Genomic DNA, 27,941 nt, shown 5'->3' with positions numbered 1-27,941 from the left:
GACCATGCCCGCCTCCCAGGAGTGCTCCACAGCCCACTCCTGCATCCATTGTGTGAATGATGGCAAAAGACCCCAGTCCACAAGTGTCTCCCGAAACAGGAACTTCTTCTGGCTTCTATCCTACCTCTCTCCTTCCTTTCACATTCATGCACTTCAGAGAAAGGGATTCAACATCTGCATCCAGTTCCTCACTTCCCATTCATTCTTCTCAGAAAATCTTGCATAAATAATACATGGATACATTATTTTAAAAAATTCACAAATACATAGGTAAAGAAGTGACCATTCCCCTTGATCTCGTCTCTTCTAATCCTACTCCTCTCTCTAAAGCTACAAGCACTTGTTAGCAGTTAGGTATGCATCTTTTTCAGATCTCAGTCTTCCTATTTACTACACAAGTATATATCTTGTGTTGCTGTGTGTGCATTTTCATAAATGGAGTAATATTTTCAGCATTATTCACTAATTTCCTTGTTTCACTTAACAAAATGGAGACCCTTCCATTCTAGTGGATATACAGGCATAACTTGTTTTATTGTGATTTGCATTATTGCTCTTCACAGATATTATGATTTTCAAAAATTAAAGTTTTGTGGAAACCCTGCATCAAGCAAGTCTATCAGCGCCCTTTTTCATATAGTATGTGTTCATTTCATGTCTGTCTCACATTTGGGTAATTGTCACAATATTTCAAACTTTTCCATTATTATTACATGTATTATGGTGATCTGTGATCAGTAATCTTTGATGTTACCATTGTAATTGTTTTGAGGGACCACAAACTACACCCATATAAGACAGCAAACTTAATAAACATGTGTGTTCTGACTGCTCCACTGACCAGTGTTCCCCTGTCTCTCTCCCTCTCTTAGGGCCTCCCTGTTCCCTAAGATACAACAATATTAAAGTTAGGCCAATTAGTAAACTTACAATGGCCTCTCAGTGTTCAAGTGAAAGGAAAACTCTCATTATCTTTCACTTTAAATCAAAATCTAGAAATGATTAAGCCTAATGGAGAAGGCATGTTGAAAGTCAAGATAGGTCAAAAGCTAGGCCTCTTGCCACAAACAGCCAAGTTGGGAAAGTAAAAGAATAATTTTTGAAGAAAATGAAAAGTTCTACTCCAGTGAACACAAGAATGATAAGAAAACAAAACAGCCTTATTGCTGATATGGAGAAAGTTTGAGTGGTCTGAATAGAAGATCAAAACAGCCACAACATTCCCTTATGCCAAAGCCTAATACAGAACAAGGCCCTAACTCTCTTCAGTTCTATGAAGGCTGAGAGAGGTAAGGAAGCTGCAGAAGAAAAGTTGGAGTCTAGCAGAGCTTGGTTCATGAGGTTTCACAAAACAAGTCATCCCTATAACATAAACATGCAAGGTAAAGCAGCAACTGCTGATGTAGAAGCTACAGCAAGTTATCTGGAAGATCTACCTAAGATCACTGATTAAGGTAGCTACACTAACAACAGATGTTCGGTGTGGACAAAACAGCCCTTTCTTGGAAGAAGATGCCACCTAGGATTTTCATAGCTAGTGAAGAGAAGTCAATGTGTGTCTTCAAAGCTTCAAAGGACAGTCTGACTCTATCATTAGAAGCTAAAGCAGCTGGTGACTTTAAATGGAAGCCAACGCTCATTTACCATTCTGAAAATCTAGGGCCTTAAGAATTATGCTAAATCTACTCTGCCTGTGCTCTATCAATGGACTAACAAAGCCTGCATTACAGCACATCTGTTTACATCATGGTTTACTGAATATTTTAAACCCACTTTTGAGACTACTGATCAAAATAAAGATCCCTTTCAAAAGAATACTGTTCATTAGCAACATATCTAGTCACTCAAGAGCTCTGATGGAGGTGTACAAGATTAACATGTTCATGCCTGCTAACACAATATCCATTCTGCAGCCCATGGCTCAAGAAGGAATTTCTACTCCCAAGTCTTAGTATTTAAGAAATACATTTTGTAAGGGTATAGATGCCATAGATAGTAATTCCTCCAATGGATCTGGGTAAAGTAAATTGAAAACCTTCTGGAGGCTGGGCATGGTAACTTATACCTGTAATTCCAAAATATCGGGATGCCAAGGTAGAAGGATGGCTTGAGCCCAGGAGTTCAAGGCCAGACTAGGTAACATAGTGAGACTCCGTCTCTATACAAAATTTTTAAAATAGTTGGGTGTGGTGGTGCATACCTGTAGTCTCAGCTATTCAGGAGGCTGAGGTGGGAGGAACACTTGAGCTCAGGAGATCAAGGCTGCAGGGAGCCATGACTATACCACCGTACTCCAGCCTGGGTGACAGAGTAAGTCCCTGTCAAAAAAAAAATTTTAAAAAGAGAGAGAGAGAGAAAAAAAAAAAAAAAAGAAAACCTTCTGGAGTAACTGACAGTTCTAGATGCCATCAAGAATATTTGTGATTCATGGGAGGAAGTCAAAATATTAACACTACTAAGAGTTTGGAAGAAGTTGATTCCAATCCTCATGATGACTTTGAGGGGGTTCAAGACTTCAGTGGAAGAAGTAACTGCAGATGGGATGAAAATGGGAAGAGAACCAGAATTAGAAGTGAAACCTGAAGATGTAGCTGACTTGCTACAATCTGATGATAGAATTTAAACAGATGAGGAGTTGCTTCTTAGGGAAGAACAAAGAAAGTGATTTCTTGAAATGGAATCTACTGCTGGTGAAGATGCCATGCGTACTACTGAAATGGCCACAAAGGATTTAGAATATTACATAAACTTAGTTAATAAAGCAGCAGGAGGATTTGAAGTGTTTGACTCTAATTTTCAAAAAGTTCCACTGTAGGTAAAATGCTATCAAATAGCATCTCATGCTACAGAGAAATCTTTCATGATAGGATAAGTCAACTGATGCCACAAATTTCACTGTTGTCTTATTTTAAGAAATTGCCACAACAACCCCAACCTTCAACAACCACCACTTTCATCAGTCAGCAGCCACCCACACTGAGGCAAGATCCTACACTAGAAAAACAATTACGACTCACTAAAGGCTCAGATGATCGTTAGCATTTTTTTAAAATACAGTATTTTTTCACTAAGTTTGTACATTGGTTTTTTAATATATATAATGCTACTGTACACTTAACTGATTACAGCACAGTATAAACATAGCTTTCATATGCATTAGGAAACCAAAAAGTTTATGTGACTTGCTTTATTGTGATATTCAGTTTATTGTGGTAGTCTGGAACCAAATCCACAATATCTTCTTTGAAGATAATGCTCATACATCACTTACTATGTTCAGGGAAATGGTCTGAGGGAGATTTACATTTCTCAATTGGATAACTGAAATCATTTCCTAACTGTACTCCCTGCTGCCACCTTCACACCCTCCAATCTACTACACACACCCGCCAGAGTGATCTCATCAAAGCCCAAATTTAATCCTCTTATTCTCTGATTAAAACCCTCCATTGACTCCCCACCGCTTCCTGGATAAAGACCAATTGTTCAGTATGGCTTGCAAGGCCCATCAAAATCCAGTCCCTGCCTAGCTAGCAGGCCTTACTTCTTGCCATTCCAAACTTCCTTTGGTTCCCAAAACATGCCAAACCTGGCCCTGCCTCCTTGGCCTTCCTGCCCTTCCCCGCCCTGTCTGCCTGGCAAACACATACTTGATTCCAAACATTCTGTTCAGTGGTCACTCCTGTTTGAAGCCTTTTATGACTTCCCCATTAGAACTTACTGCTATCCTTGCTATGATCTCACTGTCCCAAGGGAAACACCACAAGCAAAGCAGGCAAAACATTTTATTGCCCTTATTGATTTATATCTCTTTCTTGTCATGCCAAATAAAACATATTTTAAGGGACAGGGGCCTTGACTTTTTAATCTCCAGCACCCAGTGCTCTGTATAATATAGTGGTGCTTTGTGGTTAAAAGTAACAAATTAATCAATATATTATTTTTATTGAGGTATGTGTTTGATCCCAAGTAATATTTAAGGTGAGTTACAAAGATATTGACAATATACCAAAACAAAAAACTTTAAAAATGGCTTTTAAATAAGGCAACTACAAATGAAGGGTTTAAAACTGGTGAAGCCAGGAGTGAGACTGTCGTACTTGCTAGAAGCAGGCCATATATTTGGCTTTCCAGTAGCCAGCAGAAATAAGAAATTTCGCGGAGACCATAAGATAAAAATAAGCTGGCTGCTAAGGAAAAGCATAACTAGACCCGACATAGTTACCAAAGAGAAATTTCTCCTAAGGAACCTCAGAGTGGACACTATGTAATGAGATCAACAGCAGCCTTCAACATTTCTTGTAATTAACACAGAGACGAGGTTCACAGAGCTGTTTCTCACAAAGTCACTCACCATAAACTAAAGGTTCACCCCAACACACAATGCAGTAAATGCATTTTCACTGTCATGTGGTTCAAATTGGTTCTCTCCCTGATATCAGATTAATTAAAAGACATAGTTTAGTGTTTCTAGTGATACTGTCCCTAACATTTTGGACCACAGATAAACTTTTGAGAATCTGACAAAATGCTATGCACCGTCTCCTCAGAAAAACAACCTGATACCTAGCATTTTGCATCTATTTTTACAGGAAACCTAAAGCAAATCCATGAACCCCCAGGTTAAAACTCTCAATCTGGATGAAAGATGCACTCCATGCATCATTGAGGCAGGCTTCCATAAATAGTATTTCCCCTCACAGGTCTTTAAAAAGGTTCTGCTGTCTGTCCTACCTAGCGAGCAGAACTGTGTGCTTTAACTGTCAGCCATCATGGGCATTAGGCTCCTTCCAGAAAAAGAGAGGAATCCAACAGGAACATTCACCCACTTCTGGAGTGATACCCATGGGCAGAGCCAATATTCTCCAGAATTCTTTAACATAAAAGCTCTACAGTTCTACATCATTAAGCATAGTCAAAAATAATTTAAGTGAGGAAAACATTCAAAGTAGGTGTAACCAAATATCCAAACTGTTAATTTTTCTTAAATTTCATTAAAACAGAGAGTATCTAACTTTGAATAATGTAACTTCCTGCAGTATCTTCCAAGAAAAATTAGTTGAATTGCAAAATATATCTGGAAATAACTACGTGAATTTTTCTGCTACACGGGAATTAGTTACTTTGCTGTTAAAAGTTGGGTGGAGGGTCTAGCAAAAACCATAACTTTGGTTTAGAATAATTACCTAAAGCATGTAGTACTTTTTTACTTGTAATTGCAAAACAGGATCAGCTATCTATTAAAATAGTTTTAGATTATGATAATACATCTGTATCACCTTTATTTTTTTGTTTCAGAGGAAAAATATAATTCCAGTTTATTAAAAGTGATATTAAATCATTAATAAATACATTCTTAAATAAGAGATCAGCCTGGAAATAACAATTCCTGTCCAAAGGTTGGAGGAATATCCATAAAAGCCATAGACAATATACAGTTTCTGACATCAAGTGTCAGGAAATCAGTATTAAATGTAATAGTGTGGAATAGTAGAAATGCCATGACTAAGGAGTCTCCACTCCTCATGAAAAATAAGGCCCAAGCCAGGGGTCAGCACATTTTCTGGGGTAAAAGGCCTGAGAGTAAATATTTTACATCTTGAGGGGTATCTCCCATTGTAGTGTGACAGTGGCCACAGACGATGTTTAAACAAATGAGGGTGGCTATGTGCCAATAAAGCGTATTTATAAAACAGGCTGTTAGACCCTGGCCTAAGAATACTAAACATGAAAAACTCTAGACTCTCTTGAAGAAAATACACATCTTTTACAGAAGGTTGCTATGAGAAACTCAGTCGAATATTCCACGGAAATTAACACACGAGGGCTATGTATATATTACTACTCTCCCATTGTAGCCCCCTAGTTACTACTTACTCTGTTATCTTCTTTTTCAGTATTCTCAAGCCTCTTGGTGTTTTTTTCAGAGATCTGCATCAAGCTTACTACTTACCTAGAGTTTCCAGAAAACACCTGTATCCCACCTTTTTATATCCATGACAACCACACATCTGCTGGTAACTTTCCTGTGTTTTCTGATTTTTACAGACTTGCGACATCTGTAAGCTCTGTGGGCAATGTGCGTACCAGGGGATTGAACTCTTTCAAGTCCATGATGTTTTTCTCTTTTTTTAAATACAATTTTCATTTTATTTTTTTCCAGACCTTATTTTTTCTTCAGACCTTAAGGACTCAGCTCCTTACCTGGGCTTTAGTGGAAGTCATGCGGCAGCACCCACAGGCCTAAATCGGGATCAGGGTATTTGGTTTGTGCGGGCTTCACAAGCTCTATTCCTGACTACCTTGATGTGAATGGCACAACTCACACAGTAATGTAGCTTCACCTACAACTTGAGAAGCACAGAGGTGTTGAAGACACTCGTTTTGGAAATATACCTGATAGCTGCAGCCTCTACTATGTTTCAAATGAGAAACTTCTTAATAGCCTTGTCCTTGGTCATGCACCAGGCACAGTTCTGCCACAAATAGGCTGTGCGTGGCTATGGCCTTTTCCGGCATGACCATTATTCCTTTTTTCTTTTGCATTTTGGAAGCAAGGGCCCAGGAGAGCCTAAAATGTTTTCCTGAGGAGTAACATGATCAGAGTTCCTCTTCAGGAAAAAACCATATCCAACTGCTGAACAACTAGACAGAGTAATTAAGTCACTCTGGCAAAGAATAACATCCTTTATTATGGGCTACTATGGGCTGAATTGTGTTCCCCAAACTCATGCTGAAGCTCTAATCTCAGTATTTCTGCATGTGGTCCTGTTTGCAGATGGGGCCTCTAAAGATGTGATTACGTTAAAATGAAGCCTTTAGGGTGAGCCCCCATTCAATCTGACTGAGGTCTTTATAAGAAGAGGAAACCTGGACATACAAAGAGACAACAGAGACACAAGCACAGTTGAAAGATCTTGTGAAGAGGCAGCTACAGAGTGGCCATAGACAAGCCAAGGAAAGGGGCCTCGGAAGAAACTAAACCTGCCAACACCTGATCTTGGACTTCCAGCCTCCAGAACTATAAGAAGATAAATTTCTATTGCTTCGGCCACCCAGACTGTGGTATGTTTGTTATAGCAGCCTCAGCAAACTAATACAGATGAGATCAGTTAGACAGCAGTTGCAGTAGTCAGGGTTAGAACTAGACAAGCTGCAGCAAGATTGCAGAGACTGGCACAAGTGTGAATGCACTGCAGAACTGAAATGGACAGGGCCTGAGAAGAGAAGTGAGGAGTGGGGAAAATGACATAGTAGAAATTCACTGCAAGACCTGGGCCTGGTTGGCAAGGAAGATGATGATACCATTTGAAAATACAGGACAGTCAAAAAAGGAAAGAGGAGTTTAATTTTTAGACACTTTTCTGGATGTGTCTTGCAACGTGTTTTCTTGATATCTCTTTATCTATCTTGGTCTTTATTCCCTCCTATAGTAGACACTCAGAAAATTATTGATTAATGGACAATCTCACTCAATGAAGAAAATTAAATAAGATAGACCCAAGCCCATCTGCTTTTGTTGTTGTTGTTGTTTTAAAATCTTACACCACATGTCCTTAAATACTGAAAGAATACCTTTGATTTTTTTTGAAAGAGCCTAACTATACTTTGAAAACATCCTTTTAGTTATCTTTATGACAGTGGTCTCATAAGACTATAATGTCGTATTTCTACTGTACCTTTTCAATGTTTAGATATGCTTAAATACACAAATACCACTGTGTTACATGATCATGTGTCACTTAACTATGGGGATACATTCTGAGAAATGCATTCTTAGGTAATTTCATCATTGTGTGAACATCATAGAGCGTTCTTACACAATCCTAGATGATGGTATAGCTTATTGCTCCCAGGCTGCAAACCTGTACAGCACATTACTGTACGGAATACTGTAGGCAACTGTAACATGGTGCTAAGTATTTGTTACCTAAACATAGAAAAGGTACAGTTGGCCGGGCGCAGTGGCTCAAGCCTGTAATCCCAGCACTTTGGGAGGCCGAGACAGGCGGATCACAAGGTCAGGAGATCGAGACCATCCTGGCTAAAATGGTGAAACCCCATCTCTACTAAAAAAAAAAAAAAAAAAAATACAGAAAACTAGCCGGGTGAGGTGGCAGGCACCTATAGTCCCAGCTACTCAGGAGGCTGAGGCAGGAGAACGGCATAAACCCGGGAGGCGGAGATTGCAGTGAGCTGAGATCCAGCCACTGCACTCCAGCCTGGGCGATAGAGTGAGACTCCGTCTCAAAAAAAACAAAAACAAAAACAAAAACAAAAAAAGAGAAAAGGTACAGTTAAAATACAGTATTATAATCATATGGGACCACCATCTTACATGAGGTCTGCAATTAACTGAAACATCATGATGCAGTGCATGGCTATATAGTATTCATTTTTAATTACATCCTACTCTATTTTTGTATATGCCACTCAAAAATCTTAAGAAGCCCTTAAATACTAAAGAATTGACTCATACTAAATCATGACAGAAGTCTTTCCTAAACACAGCAGAGTGGAATAGACAAAGGGGCAGAGGAATAGATGGCATAGACTTCAACTTTGCTGGACATGGCAAAGCTTCTGAAAGAGTTTAAATTATTTGCTTAAATCATTACTCCTGTTCAAATTTCTGCTATTTTGTCCGTGCGGAATTCTGGCCATGAACTTGTATTCTAAACACTAAGAAGTCTAGAAATGCACAATCACCAGTTGTTATGAACAAAGAGACCATGTTTTGAAAAGTCAATAGGAAAAAAAGTATTTTCTTATTTGTAAAAGGAAGATAATGATACCTGCTTCATAAGTTTGTATTTAAGATTAAACAGATATTATTTGTAAAGCTGGCATAGAGCATGTTCTCAAAAATTTCACTCATTCATTCAATAAGTATTCAGTAAATGTCAAGGTCCTAGGAATATAGTACAGTGGTAAAGGCCAAACACCTGACCCTTCCTCTACCACAGAGCAGAGGGACTCTGCCTAGTCACCATGGCAATCTCCCTAGTTGTCTGGACAGAGCTGAACAGATCCCATGAATACTTCAGGGCTCTCACATCACCCTTCAAAAAATAATCTACGCCTCACTTTTCTCACCCTTTAACAGCTGAGGGTGTCTCTGTAATTCATTGTTTTTCAATCTAACACCTTCTGTCTATGTTTTCTTTATACATTAGTACACTCGACTAAAACGGTTAACAAAATCATATTTCCAATCTCACTTGAATTATACTCCCATTACTGAGTCTGGAGTAATGTAGATATATATAAATATGTAAGGAGAACTAACACTTAGAAACACATTCAAAATAGAATATTTCTCTTTTCACTTAGCTTTTTTTAAATAAATGCCTTACCCCAAAGACGATAAGGAAATAAGGTTAATAAGCCTTACATTTAAAGGTAAAATATGACTCGGAGAAAAGCTTAGATGAAAAGTAACAGAAAAGGACCTACAATGCAAAATGCAAGATGATACTATCCCAGAATCAGAATTTCCAAAATCAAAGGGACCTTTTTCTCTTGAGTCCCCATCCAATTCAAGTAGTCATCCAGCCAGTGAGTAAATGACACCTCTCCCCAACACACAAACACACACACCCCATCTCCAAATGAGCCAACACTAGAAATAGCTATAAGAAGAAAGGTCAAATGACACTTGGTAGGATAAAAAAAAAAAATCTAGGCAAGAAAAGTAACATAATTAATAGAAAAAGTAAGAATACATAAAGAAGACATGCAGCAAGTATTGGATTAAAAGATATATAGCAGGTAGTAGAAAGATTATTTGCATTTCTAATTCAAAAACAAAGTGTTTATCAAATTGATATGTTTCAAAAGTAATTTTTAAAATGGAAGCATTATTTGACCGTTTTAATCTCTTCTATTTCCTTTTTATGTAATGGCCACCTAAAAACCTATGAATTGTTTTCTATTTACAAAATGATTCAGCTTAGAAAGGAGTAGAATGAGACTGTTCATTCAGTAATTTCTCCCACCCACCCTTGCAGACATCACATCACAAAGACTGTGACTCACTTTGTCATACAATTTCTACCCTCTTAAAGAGTTTTTCAGATTGTTGTGATGAATACTGGCTCATAAATCTGAATAAATTTGCAGATGAAACTATCCGTGCCATTTCATCACAGCCCAAAATATTAACAATGGTACCAGACGGTCCCCAATCCCAACTTTTACAGTGATTCACTGGTTTTAGACTTGAGTAAGAGAAAGACACACTGACGTAGGGATTGAAGTGTCTGAATCAGGTATGAAGCCCCAGGTCTGCATTCCTTAATTAGAGTACTATAACCAGTTCTGGAACTGAGCATTAATGTTGGCTAGAAATATTAATATATTACTTAACAGCTGAAAAGAAAAGTTTCCAAAATAAAAAGTGATCCAACAAACGACTATCCTTTACCTTTATTGCTTCCCTTGAATAATGTTAAAGGTGTTTGCAGGAAAGAAGTACAGTGTTGCTGCATGCAACTTACCATTTTATATGCCTCATACTATAGTATTTATACTTATTTGAAGTTGTTGCCCATTCAGCAAATACAGAGTGAACCCTTCCATGGGACTCAGACTGGTCACTCATTCAGCAATGAAGCCAAAAGGACCCTGGGATGAGTAAATTCAGCCTCAGACCCTCAGAATAGAAAAGAGTAAAGAACTACAGGGTAATGTGGTCTGGATTTTTTTAAAATAAAAATTTCTTGCCAGCGAGGAATTTCCAGTAAAACTGGGAGACTTGAAATTAAAATACAACAAGCTATTAGAGAGAATTTTTAGATAGCACACAGAAAAGGAAAGATGGATACAGGATGATGTGAAAGAAATAAGGCACAAGGCATGACTGGAACTGGGATAAGGTACGAGGATAGACAGGACATTTCGGCTTAAGGAAAACTGCCTGGGTAAAGAATAAGACGACAAGGAAGACAGGAGACGTGAAGGAAAGGTCAGAAAGGAAGTTAAGAGACTTGGCTAATTTATTGGGTACATCTTCAATTTAACAAACATTCTTTGAGTGGCCACTGTGTGTGAGGATGGATGCAGCAAATGGGATCCAGTGCTTACCTACAAAGAGTTCACAGTCCCAGTGCAGGAGCCAGACACATAAACCACTAACTATTACAGAAAGCATGAAGTTCTGTGTTCAGATTATGTACCAAGTATATGGGAAAACAGTAAAAACCATTAATTCTCCCTGGGAAGGTAGAGGAAAGTTTCACAAAGAAGTCTGTTGGGCTGGATCTTAAAGGAGTTTTCCAGAGAAAGGTGCAGATGGCAGGAGTTGAGAGAAATTGATAAGAAAAAGAAAGATTTTTCAAAAACAAGAGTCACATGAAGAAAGGCCAATCATTGTGACAGTAATCATTACGACACATTAAAGAGACTATATAATTAAAGCATAAAGCACTGCAGCATCAGGAGAGTACGGATGGTGCACAGTAGGAAATACGATTGAGCAGGTAGGTCATGTTTAAGAAGGAAAGCCAGGTAGGTCTGGTTAGTGCTTAAAATTGCAGGAGAGTAGAGATCATTAAATCAAGAGGCAGGGCAAGGAAATCACTTGGCTGGGAAACATTTTAGAGAGACATATACAGGAAGAAGTAGAGAAAGGCATCAAAGACAAATCCATGGTGTCTAGCTTTGGAGACAAGAAGAATAATCCACTATAAGCAGAAATTTAGGAGGAAAGGGTGCTAGTTTGAGAAAATGGTGTTAAGTTGTTTTATGTATGTTAAGTTGAAGCTATGGTAGTGTGTGTGTCCTCCAAGCAGTGGGAAATTGAGATGGGGAATCAAGACAGAGACAGAGACAGTACATGATCTGCTGAAGGAATACAAGTACACAGAAAGAAGAGTAGAAGGCTAAAAACAGAACCTTGGGGAATACAAATGCAAGAAAAAACAAAAACAAAAAAAAAAAACAGAAGAAACTGGAAGAAAAGATAGTTGGATGGGCGAAAGTATAACCGCCTGAGGAGTTCTTCCAGCCCGCTGCACAAAGAAAGACCACAGCATTGCAGTAAAGAAAGAGTTTAATAAACACAAGGCTGGCAAAGTCATGTAGGAGATGGAGTTAGTACTCAAACCAATCTCATCCACTGCTCATAGGATAGGAGTTTTTCAACAGCAGTTTGGGGGAAATGGTGAGGATTGCTATGCAGTGGGTGCTTACTGATAATTCATTGGGCTGAAGATGAAATCATAGGGGGTCAAAGCTGTCCTCTTGAGTGTAACCATTCCTGGGTGGGGCACAGGAGTGGTTTAGCAGGTCCTGCTGAAGCCATGGGTGTCAGACACACAAAAAACCTGAAAAGATATCTCAAAAGGCCAACCACAATAGTGGTGTTATCTGCAGTAATGGCTGGCAATCTATTAATATGTCTACACCTTAGCACAACTCAGATTCCTGTCCTCCCCGCAAACCTAAGGGCCTTTCATTAGCTTTATAAAGACGGTTGAGTTTTGGGGAAGGCCTATTATCCTTTAAACTATTCCCAAAGTCATCTGGGCCTAACCCCAGAAATGATTAAGGCAGCTTAAAAGTTAAAGGCAAGAGGAGGGGAATGCGCTAGATCAGATCTCTGGCAGTGTCATAATTTTCTCAGATATAATTTTTGCAAAGCCAGTTTCAAAAGAAGAACCAGGTTGATGTGATGTAATAGAAGCCAAGGAATTATCAAGAAGTCAGAGGCAGACAATACTGCCACATGTCAGAGTAGCATGAAAAATTGGAAAAGGCCATATGGTTGAACTGGAAGACTACTGGTGTTCTCATAGGAATGATTTAAGTGGAATACTGAGGGCAGAATCCAGAATTTAAAAGAGTTCAAAAAAAGAAAAGGAGAGGAAGTAGAAGAAAGTACTGATTCCAGGATATTATTCACAAAAGAAAATAAGAATGAAAAACAAGCACAGCATACCTGAGAAAGTTTTATATTGCATAGTGAGACAGGACAGCCAAGTATAAAGGGGTCCCCGGGGAACTTCCGACTGGCCTGCACACTGGGAGAATGGGGTGCAGCCACGGAAGTTCATGCCCTTTGCAGGGGGGGAGACTGGCCTCTCCTGTTCAGGGTGGTAACCTGGGAATCAATCTTTGAGATGGGGGGCTGTTAATATGAACCCCTATCGCTTTGCCGTGTTGTTTTTCCTTTTTCCTTTCTGACCAACAAATTCCATAACCCCTCACCCTCCAAAGTGTCTGCGAGCCTAATCTTTCCTGATCTTTCCTGGGCGTGTGACAAAAACCAGGATTTTCCTACAACAATAGTACATGATAAAAATCTTAAATGCTTTTAAGGAAATCAGAAATCCCAATAAAAATTCTAAACAATTTTTCCCGAAAAATGATTCATCTTTCTCTAGATTACTCTAAGAAAAACTAATAGCCAGTCTCCAAGATTCCCAAATGTTTCCCAAATATAACTTTGCTATATATAATTATCTTCATTTAAAGATTGACCAACTGTCTAAACATACATGTCATGACAGCAAGAGAACTATAAACTTTAACCAAGCTTTACACAGCATATGGCTCATAAGTAGTTATTTCACAGCATGTTCCAAAGAGAATGTTTTCCTCATCAGCTAACATTTAGTGAGCACTCTCTGAGTAAAAGGTACTGAGCTTTTTATGATGTTTATTTATATAAAGAAGTCATGGTTCCTACCTTAAGGTGCCAGCATCTTCTCAAAGTGCCTAAATTATGAATAGAGAATAATCTGTTCACAGAATGCAGCCAGATCATTACTACTGTGTACAAATTTCTTTTAAAAAAATACTTTTTTCTTGGCTAATCTGTGTAAACATTTAATTAAAAGTTTTCATTATAAATTAATGTATAGGTTAATTATAAATTAAACCAGGATCATTCCTTTCAACTATTCAATTATATCTGGAACATACACTTAATATTCACATAGCTTCTCTTTAATTTTTAAATCTCCAAGATACCTTGAAAATCTGTGAACTTTTCATTTCAGAATTCTATTGGATAATTCATCTTAGAGGTTAAATTGCGGAAGTCAATAGCTCTTTAAAAATGCAAATACACACGCACATACACACACACACACACACATACACACACACATCCATTACAGATTTCTGTAAATGAGTATCAAGGATACACCAGTCAAGTCAAAAGTCACTTTGTACAGGAAGAGTGACAGAACACAGCTGTATGAGACATAAATTAAACACCGAATATTGGCTGGCTGTTGCATCCAGGCCCTTCCAATTTCTTCAAATTAAAATTATTCTGAAGGGGTTTAGAATGAGACTGGTCTGGCTTCTAAGAACCACAGTCTATGGCTCAAAGGGTGAGTTCCCCTGGAAGTTACCACTTTTCTTTTCCTCCTCTCCTAAATTCCTGTGGCTATACATAACCTAGCTTAGAAGGCCTCATTGGCTGTCATTATTAAAGGGAGAAACGAGAAAGCAAGAGCTGACCGAACAGTGGATACAACAAGGAAACACTTAAAAATCACAGTGCCACAAGTGCATTTTCTAATGATCCAGCTAAAACTCCACACTGATAATCATTATTCCAAATTATTATGCAAACAATCAAGCATTAACTATTTATTGAGCACTGACAATATACAAATTAAGTACTAGACCAGATCCTAATTTTAGAGCACAGAAAAGGACAAGCTCAAAAATAAAACAGAACAAAATACATTTGTTTGGACAGAATATCCTGATGAGGTAAAGATTTGTGCCCCAGGCTGAGCACAGTGGCTCACGCCTGTAATCGCAGCACTTTGGGAGGCCGAGGGGGGCGGATCATCTGAGGTCAGGAGTTCGAGACCAGCCTGGCAAATATGGTGAAACTCCGTCTCTACTAAAAATGCAAAAATTACCTGGATGCAGTGTTGGGTGCCTGTAATCTCAGCTGAAGCAGAAGAATTGCTTGAACCCAGGAAGCAGAAGTTGTAGTGAGCTGAGATCGCGCCACTGCACTCCAGCCTGGGTGACAGAGTGAGACTCTGTCTCAAAAAAAAAAAAAAAGAAAGAAAGAAAGAAAGAAAAAGAAAAAGATTTTGCCCAAAGATACCCAAAGATACATATTTGCCTTGCTCCATTTCATGGTCATAGACTTTTATCCCATGCCAGACTTCTTACAGACTTGTGCTACAGGACAAAGGGGCCCAAGTAGGCTATTTGGAAAATCAACAAACACTAGAATTGGAAAAACAAGCAAAGACTACAGCACATGTGTAATTACCATCTTGTACAGGCATCTCGTGGTTTTAAAATAGTAGTTCCAATAATGTGAGACCTTAAATCGTCTTTTCAACATCACTGATGATGAGTTCTCAGAATCAGTGTGTAGATGAAGAAAGTCAATTTTATGCTTATAATATTTAAAGAACGGTTCTTGTTTTGTTCATTACATCTGTAACATTTTATTTTCTAATTAAACTTTAAAATCATGTCCTTCCACGTAAAATGGCATCATAAATCAAAATGAGAATACTTAGAACCTAATTGTTACACCATTGTCAAAGTCTAATTACATAATGGTCATTTTATAAACAAATGAAACCCGTCAGGGCATGTCATGAGGGGATATTGCCTTTTCTAGGCTGAAGTCACTTGGCATCAAACTCATCTTAAAAGGCTCCTAAGGTGTGGTAATATCTATGACTCATGAATTGTCCTTTCATTGCTGTACTGATTACATGATTTCCAAGATTAAATGAGCTATTAGATTCTGACTTCATTTGTTTACTGCACACAATATTTATTACAGTAAATATCAAGTTCATTACGTAAAATTATTGCTATCCACTTGCCAGATATTACCAAAGAGACGTAGGGGGAGAGAATACGTGTATTATTAAATCAATGGTTCCATTTACCCCAAAGGCAGTAGTGAAGAGATGGAAAGGTGGCTTTATCCAAAACCCCAGGAAATCAATCTGAGGCACCCGTAAACTAGTAAGAACTCCTCAAAGGGGTAGTAGCTCACTACCCTGAAATGGAGCAAGCCTAACCAAAGTGGGGTCCAGCAGGGCACACTCTACGGTGGAATGGAAGAGCGCACTGAGGCTGAGGGATGGCAAGAAGAGAAGGCGAGGGGCCAGGTGGTAAGAAGCTCATTCAGGATAACAAAAGAGGAAACCCACAATTGAACTTCAGTAATTGGTGACTTTTCTGAGCTTCAGTATCCTCTTCTGTAAAAAAAAGATGGGTAAACCATAAGGTCTGAAGCCTCCCTTTGATTTCACAAGTCCATGTTTTTATGCCTAGGGTTGCATGGAACACATGCAGTAGCAAAGAGCCCCGGGGTCAGGCCCACCTACAAGCCACCCTGATCCACACTGGAGTGGGCAGGTCCCTCTGCCTTTCCAAGTCTCAGCGTCCTCTGGAGCCTGGAAGCAAAGAAGTGTGGCAGACATGCAGTCACCTCCTGGGAGAAGCCCAAGGGTAGATCCAGTACTTCTAATTACCCTCATTTTTCTTTTTTTCTAAATAAGAGCACCTGGAATAAATTGAATACTAAGTGTGCATAAGCAGCATCCATTTCACTTACTGTACTCTACCACATGTTGTACGTGCTGCTTGGGATAAAATGTTCTCTCTTCTGAATGTTTTTACACGGCTTGCTACTTTAAAGTATATACTTAATATTATCCATTCCCACCGCATTGAAAGAGGCCTGCCAAAAGTTAAGGATGCCAAAAGGAAGGCGGGAGTGCAGCGCACATGCTGGAGAAGGAGAAACTTTGTAACCACTTTTAACATCTTGTTTTTATCAAGACTCTCATGTCAAATGAAGATTATTCCAGGACTACGAGAAAAACGCCAGAACATGGGCCCTTTTGAGTGAAAATTCAGGAGAATGCCCAGGTGTGAAGCACAGCTGACCTTCAGCAACACTGAAAATTGGAAGCATTTGTGTTGTGTCATCTTCTCCTACCTCTTCTTTAGTACGTTCTCTTCTCTTTCCTAACTCACAGCTCCCCACTCTGCCTCCTCTTCCCCTGCACCTCTCCAGGGCCCCATCATTTATATCAGAGTCTTCAAAGCATCCCTCCCCAAACTCCAGTTCTTCTGGCCAGCGTTTGGGGAAGAAACTGCACTATTTCATCCATACTAAATGTTAAAATGGTTGAACTTGGCCTTTCAAAAGTTACCTGCAGTTTAGAAGACATTGGGCAGAAAGTGTCATGACGAAGGAAAAAAAAATTCCAGTGATAGATGTTCAGGTCAATTGGACAAAACAGTCTGAGGAATGAGACCATGGATTTTTCAACTTTTCAAACAGGTCTAGGAATCTGAGCCATAGTGTAGTAGGAAACTGTGGCTACTATTAACTCTTCTCCATGTTTTCTGGTTGGTTTTATTTGTTTTGGGGGGGTCTCCTCCTGGTTTGGTCAACTATCAGTAAACATTCAATATGTGAGAAAATAATATACTGTATTTAAATTTATGACCAGGTTGGGCTACATAGAAATGGATGAAATTTGTCATTTTTAGATTTGTATTCTTGTCAGTCTATTGCCTAGTACAGGTATCCTTTTTTAAAAAATGAGTAGTTTCTTTGGAGACTTGGGAAGAAAGGGTGTGAAGTTGGGGAGGGATAGGACTACAGATTCGGTGCAGTGTATACTGCTCGGATGATGGGTGCACCAAAATTTCACAAATCACCACTAAAGAACTTACTCATGTAACCAATTGCCACCTGTTCCCTAAAACCCTATGGAAATAAAAATTTTTTAAAAAAATAGTAGTCTCCACAAGTCTGGATGTGTTATTCTACTTTTCCCTTTTAACATCTTATCTTTAGCTAGTTATAAAGTTAGCAGAGCTCTCAACCTGAGCACCAGTGACATTTGGGGTCAAAAAATGTTTTTGTTGGGGTTATTATAATGTGCATTGTAGGATGTTTAGCAGCATCCCTGGCCTTTACCTGCTAGATGTCAGTAGCACCCTTCCAGGTTACAGCAACCAAAAATGTCTCCAGGCATTGTCAAATGTCCCCTGGGAGGCAAAATCATCCCCATTTGAGAACCACAGAGTTAAAGTAAGATTACAAAAATGAAAACCCAACTCACAGTTAGGAAGAAAAAGTTAACAGTTGTTTTTACAATGGTGGTAATGTGGTATGCAATTCAAAGTTATGTCCACTGGCTAGCCTCTATATAGTTTTATTCTAAGGCGAATCAGGTATCAAAATCTTCAAAGAAAAAATGATTCAGCAACTAAAAGAGTCTGAAAAAAAGAGTATTAGGGGAAGCCTCAAATATTAACTTAATTTAGAGGGAAATTCTTCTGTCCTCTGGTCATAATACATGCTTTTTAATAAATAGTTTGTGATACTAGAAAAGAACAAAACCAATTGGGACACACAGCACCTTGCCCTTGTCAGATGAGATGGCCTAGCAGACAACTGCAGAACAAATTTCAATCACAAAGATAATTTTGTGAAATAGATACTCAAGTTACCAGAATAGAGAAATAGCACTAACCCATGTGATAGGTTACAAGAATCCTTTCAGTTTTACGGGATTAAGTGATTGATAAAATTTTTAAATTACGGCAAGCCTGAAAAAAATTAAAGACTTGCCTCTCTTGCTGGTTGCTATTTTGGAAGCAATGAAGACTCAGCTCATATAAAAATGTATTTCCCATTCTTCTGCCAATTCATGTTTGGTTGTAGAATTTTCTCCTCTTCCACCCCACCCCCTCCACCTCCCCTCATGACATCCCATTAGCATCCCAAGACAAAGGCAGAACTACAGGGGAGTGGCGCTGGGACCCCTGTGGGTCTTTTCTCAGGCAATGAGAGAATCAGATTCTCCACCTGGAACCCATAAAGGAAGGAACGCCGTAACACACAGCTTTTAAAACAGATGTTTACATACGCTTGCGGGAGGACAGGTTAAAATATATTCTAGTCCTCTTTCTCTCACTTCAAATTCCATCAGTGTTGTAAATCGGCTCATCTTATGCCCCTTTCTTTCTCTTTCCTCTAGACCAGTGGCTCTCAAAGTGTGATGTGATCAGCATCCCCGGGGAACATGTTAGAAATGCAAATCTTCAGCCCCCACTCCAGACTTAGGGAATCCCCTAAAGTCCAAGAACCCCTGATTTAGGCCAGTGTTCTTTCTAGAACCACAAACATTGTTTCTTACAGAAAGCAAAACTGCAATTCTCATTTCATCCTCAAACCTGCTGCAAGGTAGTAATGTATTAGCCCCACGTGAGGGATGAGGAAACCGGCTTAAGGTCTCAAAGCTAGTCACTGCAGGTGGAAGATTAAAGTGTTTGCACTTCTTTTCACTACTGAAACAAATCTGTCGCACTTTATTATCAACATCTGGATTTTTTGCTGGTTGGCTGGTTGGTTTTTGTTTTCACTCTTTCAGCTTTCGTCAATTCGTAAGAATATAAAACACAGTGGGTGAGAGTAGTGTACCAAATGCCTCGGGTCGTCCCAGTCGGAATTTAAGGGCAGGACTCAGGAAAGGTGTTTTTCCAATAAAGACCGTTTCGTTCTGCTGCGGTCCATCCTGTCTCTGTCCCCAGGACAGCACGCAGCAGGCAGAAGTGGCCAGAGCTGCACGGCGGGGCCGCTGGCATCCCCGACGCGACAGGTTGTCTGCGGGAAGGCAGCCAGTCCGCGAAGCCCCGGCGCGCCGCGGCTCCGGGCCGGGGGTACTGGTTTACAGGGCAAATTGGCACACCCCAAAGCCCGGGGGACGCCCGGGCCTCCGCCACAGCCCAGGGAGGAGGGGGTGGGTGGTGAACCCGAAACCGCCGAGGGCCGCGCGGCCAAAAACCACACGGACCGCTAGGGTCGCAGTGAAGATCCGGGAAGAGCGGGCAGGCTGGAGGGGAGAGAGAGGGCGAGAAGCCAGGAAATTGAAATGGGGCGGGGAGAGCGGGCTGGCACTCACTGTGAGGGTCGCTCTTCTCCCGGACCCCGTCAACTCGGCCGTCGGGGTGAATGCGCAGGAAGAAGCCCCCGTTTTTGCAGTACAGCCGCTTGGGGTCCTTGAAGTGGCCGGGCGGGAAGGCGCCGCTGCCGCCATCCTCGGGCAACGCGGGCAGCGTGGTGATGCTCCCGGCTGCCATGGTCCCTCCGGGGCCCTGCCGGGGACCCCGAGCCGCTGGAGCCGCGCGGGGAGCCGCCGCTCCCCGGCCCCGGCCCCGGCCTCCGACCCGCTCCGGGGCACGGCCCCGGCCCCGGCCCCCCAGCCTCCCGCCTGGCAGCGCGCGGCCGCGCCCGCGGTCCCCCAGCCTCGAGCCGTTCGGCCGCTCTTCTGTCCGCCGGCCCCTGGTGCGCGGCGAGCCGGCGGCCCGGGAGCTGGGGTTCAGGGATGGCTGTCTCCGCGGACGCCGCCTGGGGAGAGCCGCCTCCCAAACTGCAGCGCCCGGGATCCCGTTGCAACCGCGGGCACCGCGTCTGCTAATCTGGCACCCGCCGGGCCGCGGCGTCACATCTTCTACATCTCCACCCCCGACACCCACCAGCCTCCCGCACCCCCGGCTCTCCTCCCTCCTGCGCGCCGCCCCCTACTCGCTCGGGGTTTTTGGGGCCTGCCTCTGAGTCCGGCGGTTCAGCCACAACACGCAAGCGCGCGCGACATCCGTCCCGGGGGGAGCCCGGCCTCAGTCGGGGGCGGGGGAGGGGCGGGGGCGGGGCGGGGGGCGCGCGTCGGAGGCCGCGGCAGGGCCTTGGCAGTCCCGGGGCTCCACTGCCCCTTGTCCCCCAGAAGTCACCCCCACCCAACCCCGCACCACCCAAACCACGTTTAGGCTTTCTCCACACTGCGGGGCTTTTGCTGCGCAACCAGCCGTGACTCAACTTTTAAAAGTTTAAACTCAACTTTCTCCCCCATTTTTCTCCCCGCTAGCGTTTCAAAACGGAGAAGCCGTTTCCACCCCAAAGTAGAGAAGTTGGAATCCAAGGAAGATTCTGTGTCAGAGCAGGCTTTGAAAATCTCTAAATGACCAAAAGACGAGGGGTACACGTGGGGCATAAACTTTAAAATTAAAGGACAGAGGCTGAAGTAGTCTACCAACAAAAGGAGAAAAAGAGGCCAGAGAAGGGGAGCGGATTGGGTTGCTAAGAGGAAAAGATTTCCTTTACTGACCTAACTTGAATTAGACGACGCAGAAAGATGAGGATGGGACTCAAATCCTTATCGCGATTGAAGCGCATTAATGTCTTCACTCGGGGCTGGCATTTGCCCTAGCTAAATTGTTATGCATTTCTTGGAGAGAGAGTTATTTTCTGTAAATCCCAAATGTAAAATTGAAGTTAATTGCATTTTGGTGATTTTCAGTAGGATATAGCAGGTGCTACAGATGATTAGCAAAATATCTGTTCAGAAAATTTGCATGTATTGAGTACCTACTGTGTGCAACACATTGTTGAGTGTATGGGAGATGCCAAATCCGATGGGAGCGTCTCACACAGTGAGGGAGATAAGATGGGTAGCATGAGTAACACAAATAGCAGTAGAAAGTAGGCCATAGAAGAGTAAGACTAAGTGCTGTGGCATTTCAGACATGGGGTAACTCAGCGTGGGGAGGCAGGAGATTTAGGGAAGCTTCTAGAAGGAGTTGCAAGTATGGACGTGCCTCCTTGTAGAAACATTAGGTTTCAAAAGGCCATGCCTAAGTGCATTTGTTCTTATGTCTCCAAGAGGGCTTTAACTCCAGATGCATTTCTAGAATGTTAAATATAGGAGTGTGAGTAAATTCTTTGAAGCTTTAAATCCAGGCATACTCTTCTTCTTCTTTTTTTTTTTTTTTTTTTTTTTTTTTTTTAGACAGAGTTTTGCCCGTGTTGCCCAGGCTGGAGTGCAATGGCGCGATCTCGGCTCACCGCAACCTCCGCCTCCCGGGTTCAAGTGATTCTCCTACTTCAGCCTCCCGAATACCTGGGATTACAGGCATGCGCCACTACCACGCAGGGCTAATTTTTTGTATTTTTGTAGAGACGGGGTTTCTCCATGTTGGTCAGGCTGGTCTCGAACTCCCGACCTCAGGTGATCTGCCCACCTCAGCCTCCCAAAGTGTTGGGATTACAAGCCAGAGCCACCGCACCGGGCCCAAAACCAGGCATATTATTCTTTCTTCTTGCAGATGGCATATGTTCTATAGAGGAGGAAAAAAAAAATATTGTCCCCATTCATTACTAGGTTTGTGGCTGAAGCCGCTGTAACAAACGACACATTAACAAGAGAAAAACACACTAACTTATTTATGTACGTTTTACACAAAACAGGAGCCTTCAGAAATGAAGACCTGAAGTTCACAGGGAAACCTGTGTATTTTTAAGGCTAGGATTGATAAAGAAGTGGAAGTCATGGAGAAATATGATTAGACAAGTCTGTGATCTAATGGTAATAAACTGGGGGGACTTACTTAGCAAAGCCTACTTGCTCAGATTCTTCTCCCTGTCCCTGTGTCTTCAGAGATAAGGATGTCCCTTTCCTCCAGGTATAGGGAAAGCACCTCTGGAATGAAGGTCTTATGGCCTGCCTCAGAAGAGAAGATCTGGGGAAAGTGAAAGTAACTCTCTTGCTTTTGCTCTTTTCTCAAGTGCCAAGGTACCATTATTTTGGGGTAGCATGTCCTGAACCCCATCAGTTCTCTAACGTCTGTCTCCAAAATGGATTCATTTCATCTTCATTGAAAATGGATCTGTTGAGACAAAATCACTCCCTCCAGATGATCTCTGTAGGTGCTACAGTGGTGCTGAGTAGTCCCTAGAATGATTGAACTCTTAGTCGAACTCTGTGTCACAGAAACCTGAGGATTCCAGGAGCACGGGGATAAAATCTAAGTCATTATATTTTTTAACAATGGCATCCAGAAAGCTGGGAAGCAACTACAAGCACTTAAATAATTTGCATTCCCTACAATTCAAACAAATAATCTAATTTTCAAATGGGAAAATATTTAAACAGACACTTCTCCAAAGAAAATATACAAATAGCCAACAAGCACATGACAAGGGGCTCAACATCATTAGACATTAGAGAAATATAAATCAAAACAACAATGAGATACTACTTTACACCCACCAGGAGAGCTATAATTAAGAAATAACAACAAAAAATAACAAGTGTTGAAGATGTAGTAAAAGTGGAACCCTCAAACATTGCTAGTGGGAAGGTAAAATGATGTAGTCAATATAAAAGCAGTGTGACAGTTACTCTAAAATTAAACAGTCACCAGACAACCCAGCGATTCCACTCCTAGGTATGTAGCCAAGAGAATTGGAAGCATATATTCACATGAAAATATGTACATACATGTTCATAGCAGCTTTATTCATAATAACCAAAATGTGGAAACAAGCCAAATGTCCATCAAATGATGAATGGATAAATCAAATGTGGTATATCCATACAATGAAATGTTATTTGGCAATAAACAGAAATGAATTACTGATACATGCTACAACATGGATAAAGCTTGAAAACATTACGCTCAGTGGAAAAAGACAGAAAAGACCACGTGTTGTATAATTCCATTTATATGAGATGCCTAGGATAGGCAAATCCATAGAAACAGAAATCAGCTTAGTGGTTGCCAGGGCTGAAGGAGAGGAAAATGGGGAGTGACTGCTAATGAGTATGGGATTTCCTTTGGGACCTATAAAAGAGTTCCGGAATTAGATAGTGGTGATGGTTATTACACAACTTTGTGAATATACTGAAAACCATTGAATTGCACACTTTTAAATGGTGAATTTCATGATACGTGAATTGAATCTTCAAAAAAGAGAAAGAAAAATAATGGATGTCAAAATGAAAATGAGTTTTTTTCTCCCATAAGGTTGGGGGGAAAAATATATTACCCAGTGCTGTTAAGGATGAGGTGAACCAGAGACCTTATCACCAGTCAGAGGGAGGCTAAGTTATATGCATTTTGGGAAAACTGTTTAAAAGAGTACATCACATTTTTAATTTTTGATTTTTTTTTTTTTCTTTTTTGAGACAGGGTCTCACTCTGTCAACCCAAGCTGGAGTGCATTGGCAGAATCGTGGTTCACTGTAACCTTGACCTCCTGGGCTCAGGTGGTCCTCCTACCTCAGCCTCCCAGGTTTGCTGGGACTACAGGTGCATGCCACCATGCCTGGCTAATATTTTATGTATTTTATAGAGACAGGTTTCACCATGTTGCCCAGGTTGGTCTCAAACTCCTGGGGTCATGCGATCTGCCAGTCTCAGCATGCCAAAGTGCTGGAATTACAAGTATGTGTCGCCATGACTGGCCCAATTTTTGAAATTTAAATACCATTTGAGCCAACAGTCTTGGTGCAAGAAATTTATTCTCAACAAACGATTATAGATGCACACAATATTTATTAACCTGGGTGTTCATTACATCCTTGGCTCTAAGACTGCCAACAGAAAGAAAGCCGCATTTACAAGAAAATACCGAGAGTCTTACGTAAATTACAAGTTCATTGCAACAGGGTATTCACATTCTCTGAACCCACTTTGTATAATTCATATAAATTATATTATATTCATTCAAAGTAGTATGTTCCGTGTAGCCAAATGAACAGTTTTGTGGGAGAACATATAATGACATGAAAAAAATGCTCACAATATTGTATATTGTTAATTGAAAGAAGTAGGTTACAAAACTGTATAATAGTATCTCATTTTTTTAATGTGCTCTCCTACACATAATAGAATGAGAAACACTAAAGTATTTGTAGTGATATTTTGGAAGGTAGAATTTTTTATGCAAACAATGAATTACTATCATATAAACTTATCATCTAAAATTGTATCTTGTTTATTTGCTTTTGTATTTATTATCAGTTTCCTTCCCCTAATATAACACAAGAAAACTTAGAGCAGAGATCTTTCTGACCTGTGCATTGCTGTATTCCAAGGACCTAACGGCACTAAGTGGGGCCTCAATAATTTGGTTTGCTTGTTTGTTTCTTTTTTGAGAAATGAAGGAATGCATTATTTTCATCACAAAAAGCTGTTTTTGAAAGCTAAGTTCATCATCATCTATAGTATGGAGGGGCAGGTATCAGTGTAGTCAATGTCTGTGGAAGTCTTTCTTTTAACTATTTTATAATTAAAATCACATTAAACCCATTTCCTTATGAAAATCTCACAAAAATTTGCAAATTATTGTTTTCTAAAACCTAGAAAATAAAAATAATCTTATTAGTTCTTATTTTTGATGAACTTATTAGTTCTTATTAGTTCTCCAGATTTTCGTCATACTATCAGGTATGAAATAATGGAGTGAACCACTGTATTTTATCTCCACAAGAGGTAGTAAAATTACTGTCTACTTTTTGTGTTCTGATGACAGATTCTAATGTCACCTAATTGTGCTTTAGCACAGAAAATTATTTAGGTGACCTTTGTCCTTGACTTTTAAAAACAAATAAACAATAACAAAGATACAAAACTTCCAGAAATAGCCAATGGCTTTTTTTGCATTTGGCTATTTTATTTTTAAATATTGTATTGTCACTCTAATAGGTCACCAAGCTTCAATTATTCATTGTTCTCAGAAGGTGAATGGCCTTCTGCTGTGCATATTACCACTAGAGCTCCATCTCCTGTCAAATCAGAGGTGGCATTAAATACTCACAGGAGGCTGTGCACAGTGGCTCACACCTGTAATTCCAGCACTTTGGAAGGCCAAGGGGGGAGAATCTCCTGAGGTCAGGAGTTCTAGACCAGCCTGGCCAACATGGTGAAACCCCGTCTCTACTAAAAATACAAAAATTAGCCAGGCGTGGTGGCGCACTCCTGTAGTCCCAGCTACTTGGGAAGTTAAGACGGGAGAATCGCTTGAACCCGGGAGGTAGAGTGGCCCGAGACTGTGCCACTGCATTCCAGCCTAGGCAACAGAGTAAGAATCCTTCTCAAAAAAAAAAAAAAAAATACTCATAGGAGCATTAACCTTATTGTCAACTGCACATGTGAGGGATGTATGTTACTCACTCCCTATGAGAATCTAATGCCTGATTATCTGAAGTGGAGCTGAGGCAGAGATACTGGTGCTGGGGAGTGACTGCAAATACAGATTAACATTGGCAGAGAGATTTGGCTGCACAGAGACCATAGTAAATCAATTGCATGCAGAGTCATACCAAAACTCTATCAGTGAGTGGCAACAGACAAGCTGCATCTGGTGGCAGGCTTTAAATCAGACTCTGACACTTATTTTAGTCCACGCGTGATCCTCCCATGATTTTATTTACCACTTCGGTCTGTGCCTCTTTCTTGCACTACATATTTGTCTCAGGCACAGTTTTGGTAAACCCACAAGCTAATCCTAGCCAAAATGAGTAAAAAACAAACGTCACTGGAAAACTTCTTTGAAAAGGGGGAAAGACCCAGTGATGTGATAGCAGAAGTCTCTAAGACTGCCAAAAGAAAGAAAGCCGCGTTTGAAAGAAAATACCGAGAGTCTTACTTAAATTACAAGTTCACTGCAACAGGGTAGTCACATTCTCTGAACCCACTTTGTATAATATGTGGTGACTGGCTATCCAACGAAGCCACGTAACCTTAAAAACTGCTTCGTAACATGGAGACCAAGCATTAAAAGACAAGTCTTTGGAGTTTTTTTTTAAAAAAAAGAAAACAATGTGAAGACTGAGGTGGGTGGATCACCTGAGGTCAGGAGTTCAAGACCAGCCTGGCCAACATGGTGAAGCCCCATCTCTACTAAAAATACAAAAATTAGTTGGGCATGGTGACAGGCACCTGTAATCCCAGCTACTCAGGAGGCTGAGGCAGGAGAACTTCTTGAACCCGGGAGGCACAGGTTCCAGTGAGCCCAGATGATACCACTGCACTCCAGCCTGGGCAACAGAGCAAGACTCCGTCTAAAAAAAGAAGAAAAGAAAACCATGTGAACATGAAGAACAGAAGCAATTTTCGAAGGCCACCACTTCATCAAATGTGTCTCCACTAAGAGCATCATTAGTGGCTAACTGCATTGCTAAAGCTAAGAAGCCCTTTACTATTGGTGAAGAGTTGACCCTGCCTGCTCTAAGGACATTTGCTGTGAACTTTTAGGAGAGGCTGCAGTTCAAAAGGTGGCACATGTTCTTCTTTTGGTTTGCACCATAACTAGACAAAATGATAAAATAGCAGACGATATTGAGTCACAATTTTAGAGAGTCACTGTGGTACACAATGCAGGTTGATGAGTCCAGAGATGTTGACAACAGGTGACAATGCTATGTTTTTCAGGAGGATGTGCACAAAGATATGTTGTATGCACTTTTGTTGCCAACCAACACCATAGCTGCAGAGCTATTCAAGTCTTTGAATGACTACATATCAGGAAAACTGCACTGGTCATTTTGTGCCAGCATATGTATGGACGGAGTGGCTGCCATGACTGATTAGCTTTGCGATTTCACTACTTGGGTCAAAGATGTCACTTCTGAATGTGAGTCTACACACTGTGCCATCCATACAGAAATGCTGGCTAGTCAAAAGCTGTCACCTGAACTTAACAACATTTTGCAGGATGTGATTAAAATTATCAACCACATTAAAGTACATACCCTTAACTCACATCCGTTCACACAGCTCTGTGAGGAGATGGATGCAGAGCACACAAGTCTTCTCTTATACACAGAAGTGAGATGGCTTCCTAAAAGTAGATCACTGGCCAGAGTTTTTGAGTTACAAGATCTGCTCCAGGCATTTAGAAAAAAGTCACCATGGGCAGCACATTTTAGTGACACAGAATGGGTCACAAAACTTGATTACTTTTGTGACATATTCAGCCTGCTTAATGAACTCAATCTGTCACTCCAAGGCAGAACAACAACTGTTCAAGTTGTAAGATAAAGTGGCTGCATTCAAAGCCAAACTGGGACTGGGCACAGTGGCTCAAGCCTGTAATCCCAGCACTTTGAGAGGCTGAAGCGGGCAGATCACTT

The 27,941-nt window shown here is 40.8% G+C and overlaps 1 protein-coding gene across 1 annotated transcript in view; it reads right to left on the bottom strand.

Annotated features, from left to right (window-relative positions):
* FGF2 (fibroblast growth factor 2) overlaps positions 1 to 20,570 on the bottom strand; it is a 73,549-nt gene extending 52,979 nt beyond the window's left edge. Inside the window, exon 1 of the mRNA XM_025385406.1 lies at positions 19,932 to 20,570. Coding sequence (XP_025241191.1) covers positions 19,932 to 20,109 — 178 coding nt within the window. The 5' untranslated portion in view covers positions 20,110 to 20,570. The remainder of the gene's footprint in view (positions 1 to 19,931) is intronic.
* Positions 20,571 to 27,941: the final 7,371 nt, after the last annotated feature.

This window comes from Theropithecus gelada, chromosome 5 (assembly GCF_003255815.1).
Source record: "Theropithecus gelada isolate Dixy chromosome 5, Tgel_1.0, whole genome shotgun sequence".
In the NCBI taxonomy this organism is placed as follows: Eukaryota; Metazoa; Chordata; class Mammalia; order Primates; family Cercopithecidae; genus Theropithecus; species Theropithecus gelada.
Note: the sequence above shows the minus strand (reverse complement) of the source record. Positions and strands in the feature narration are given on the sequence as shown.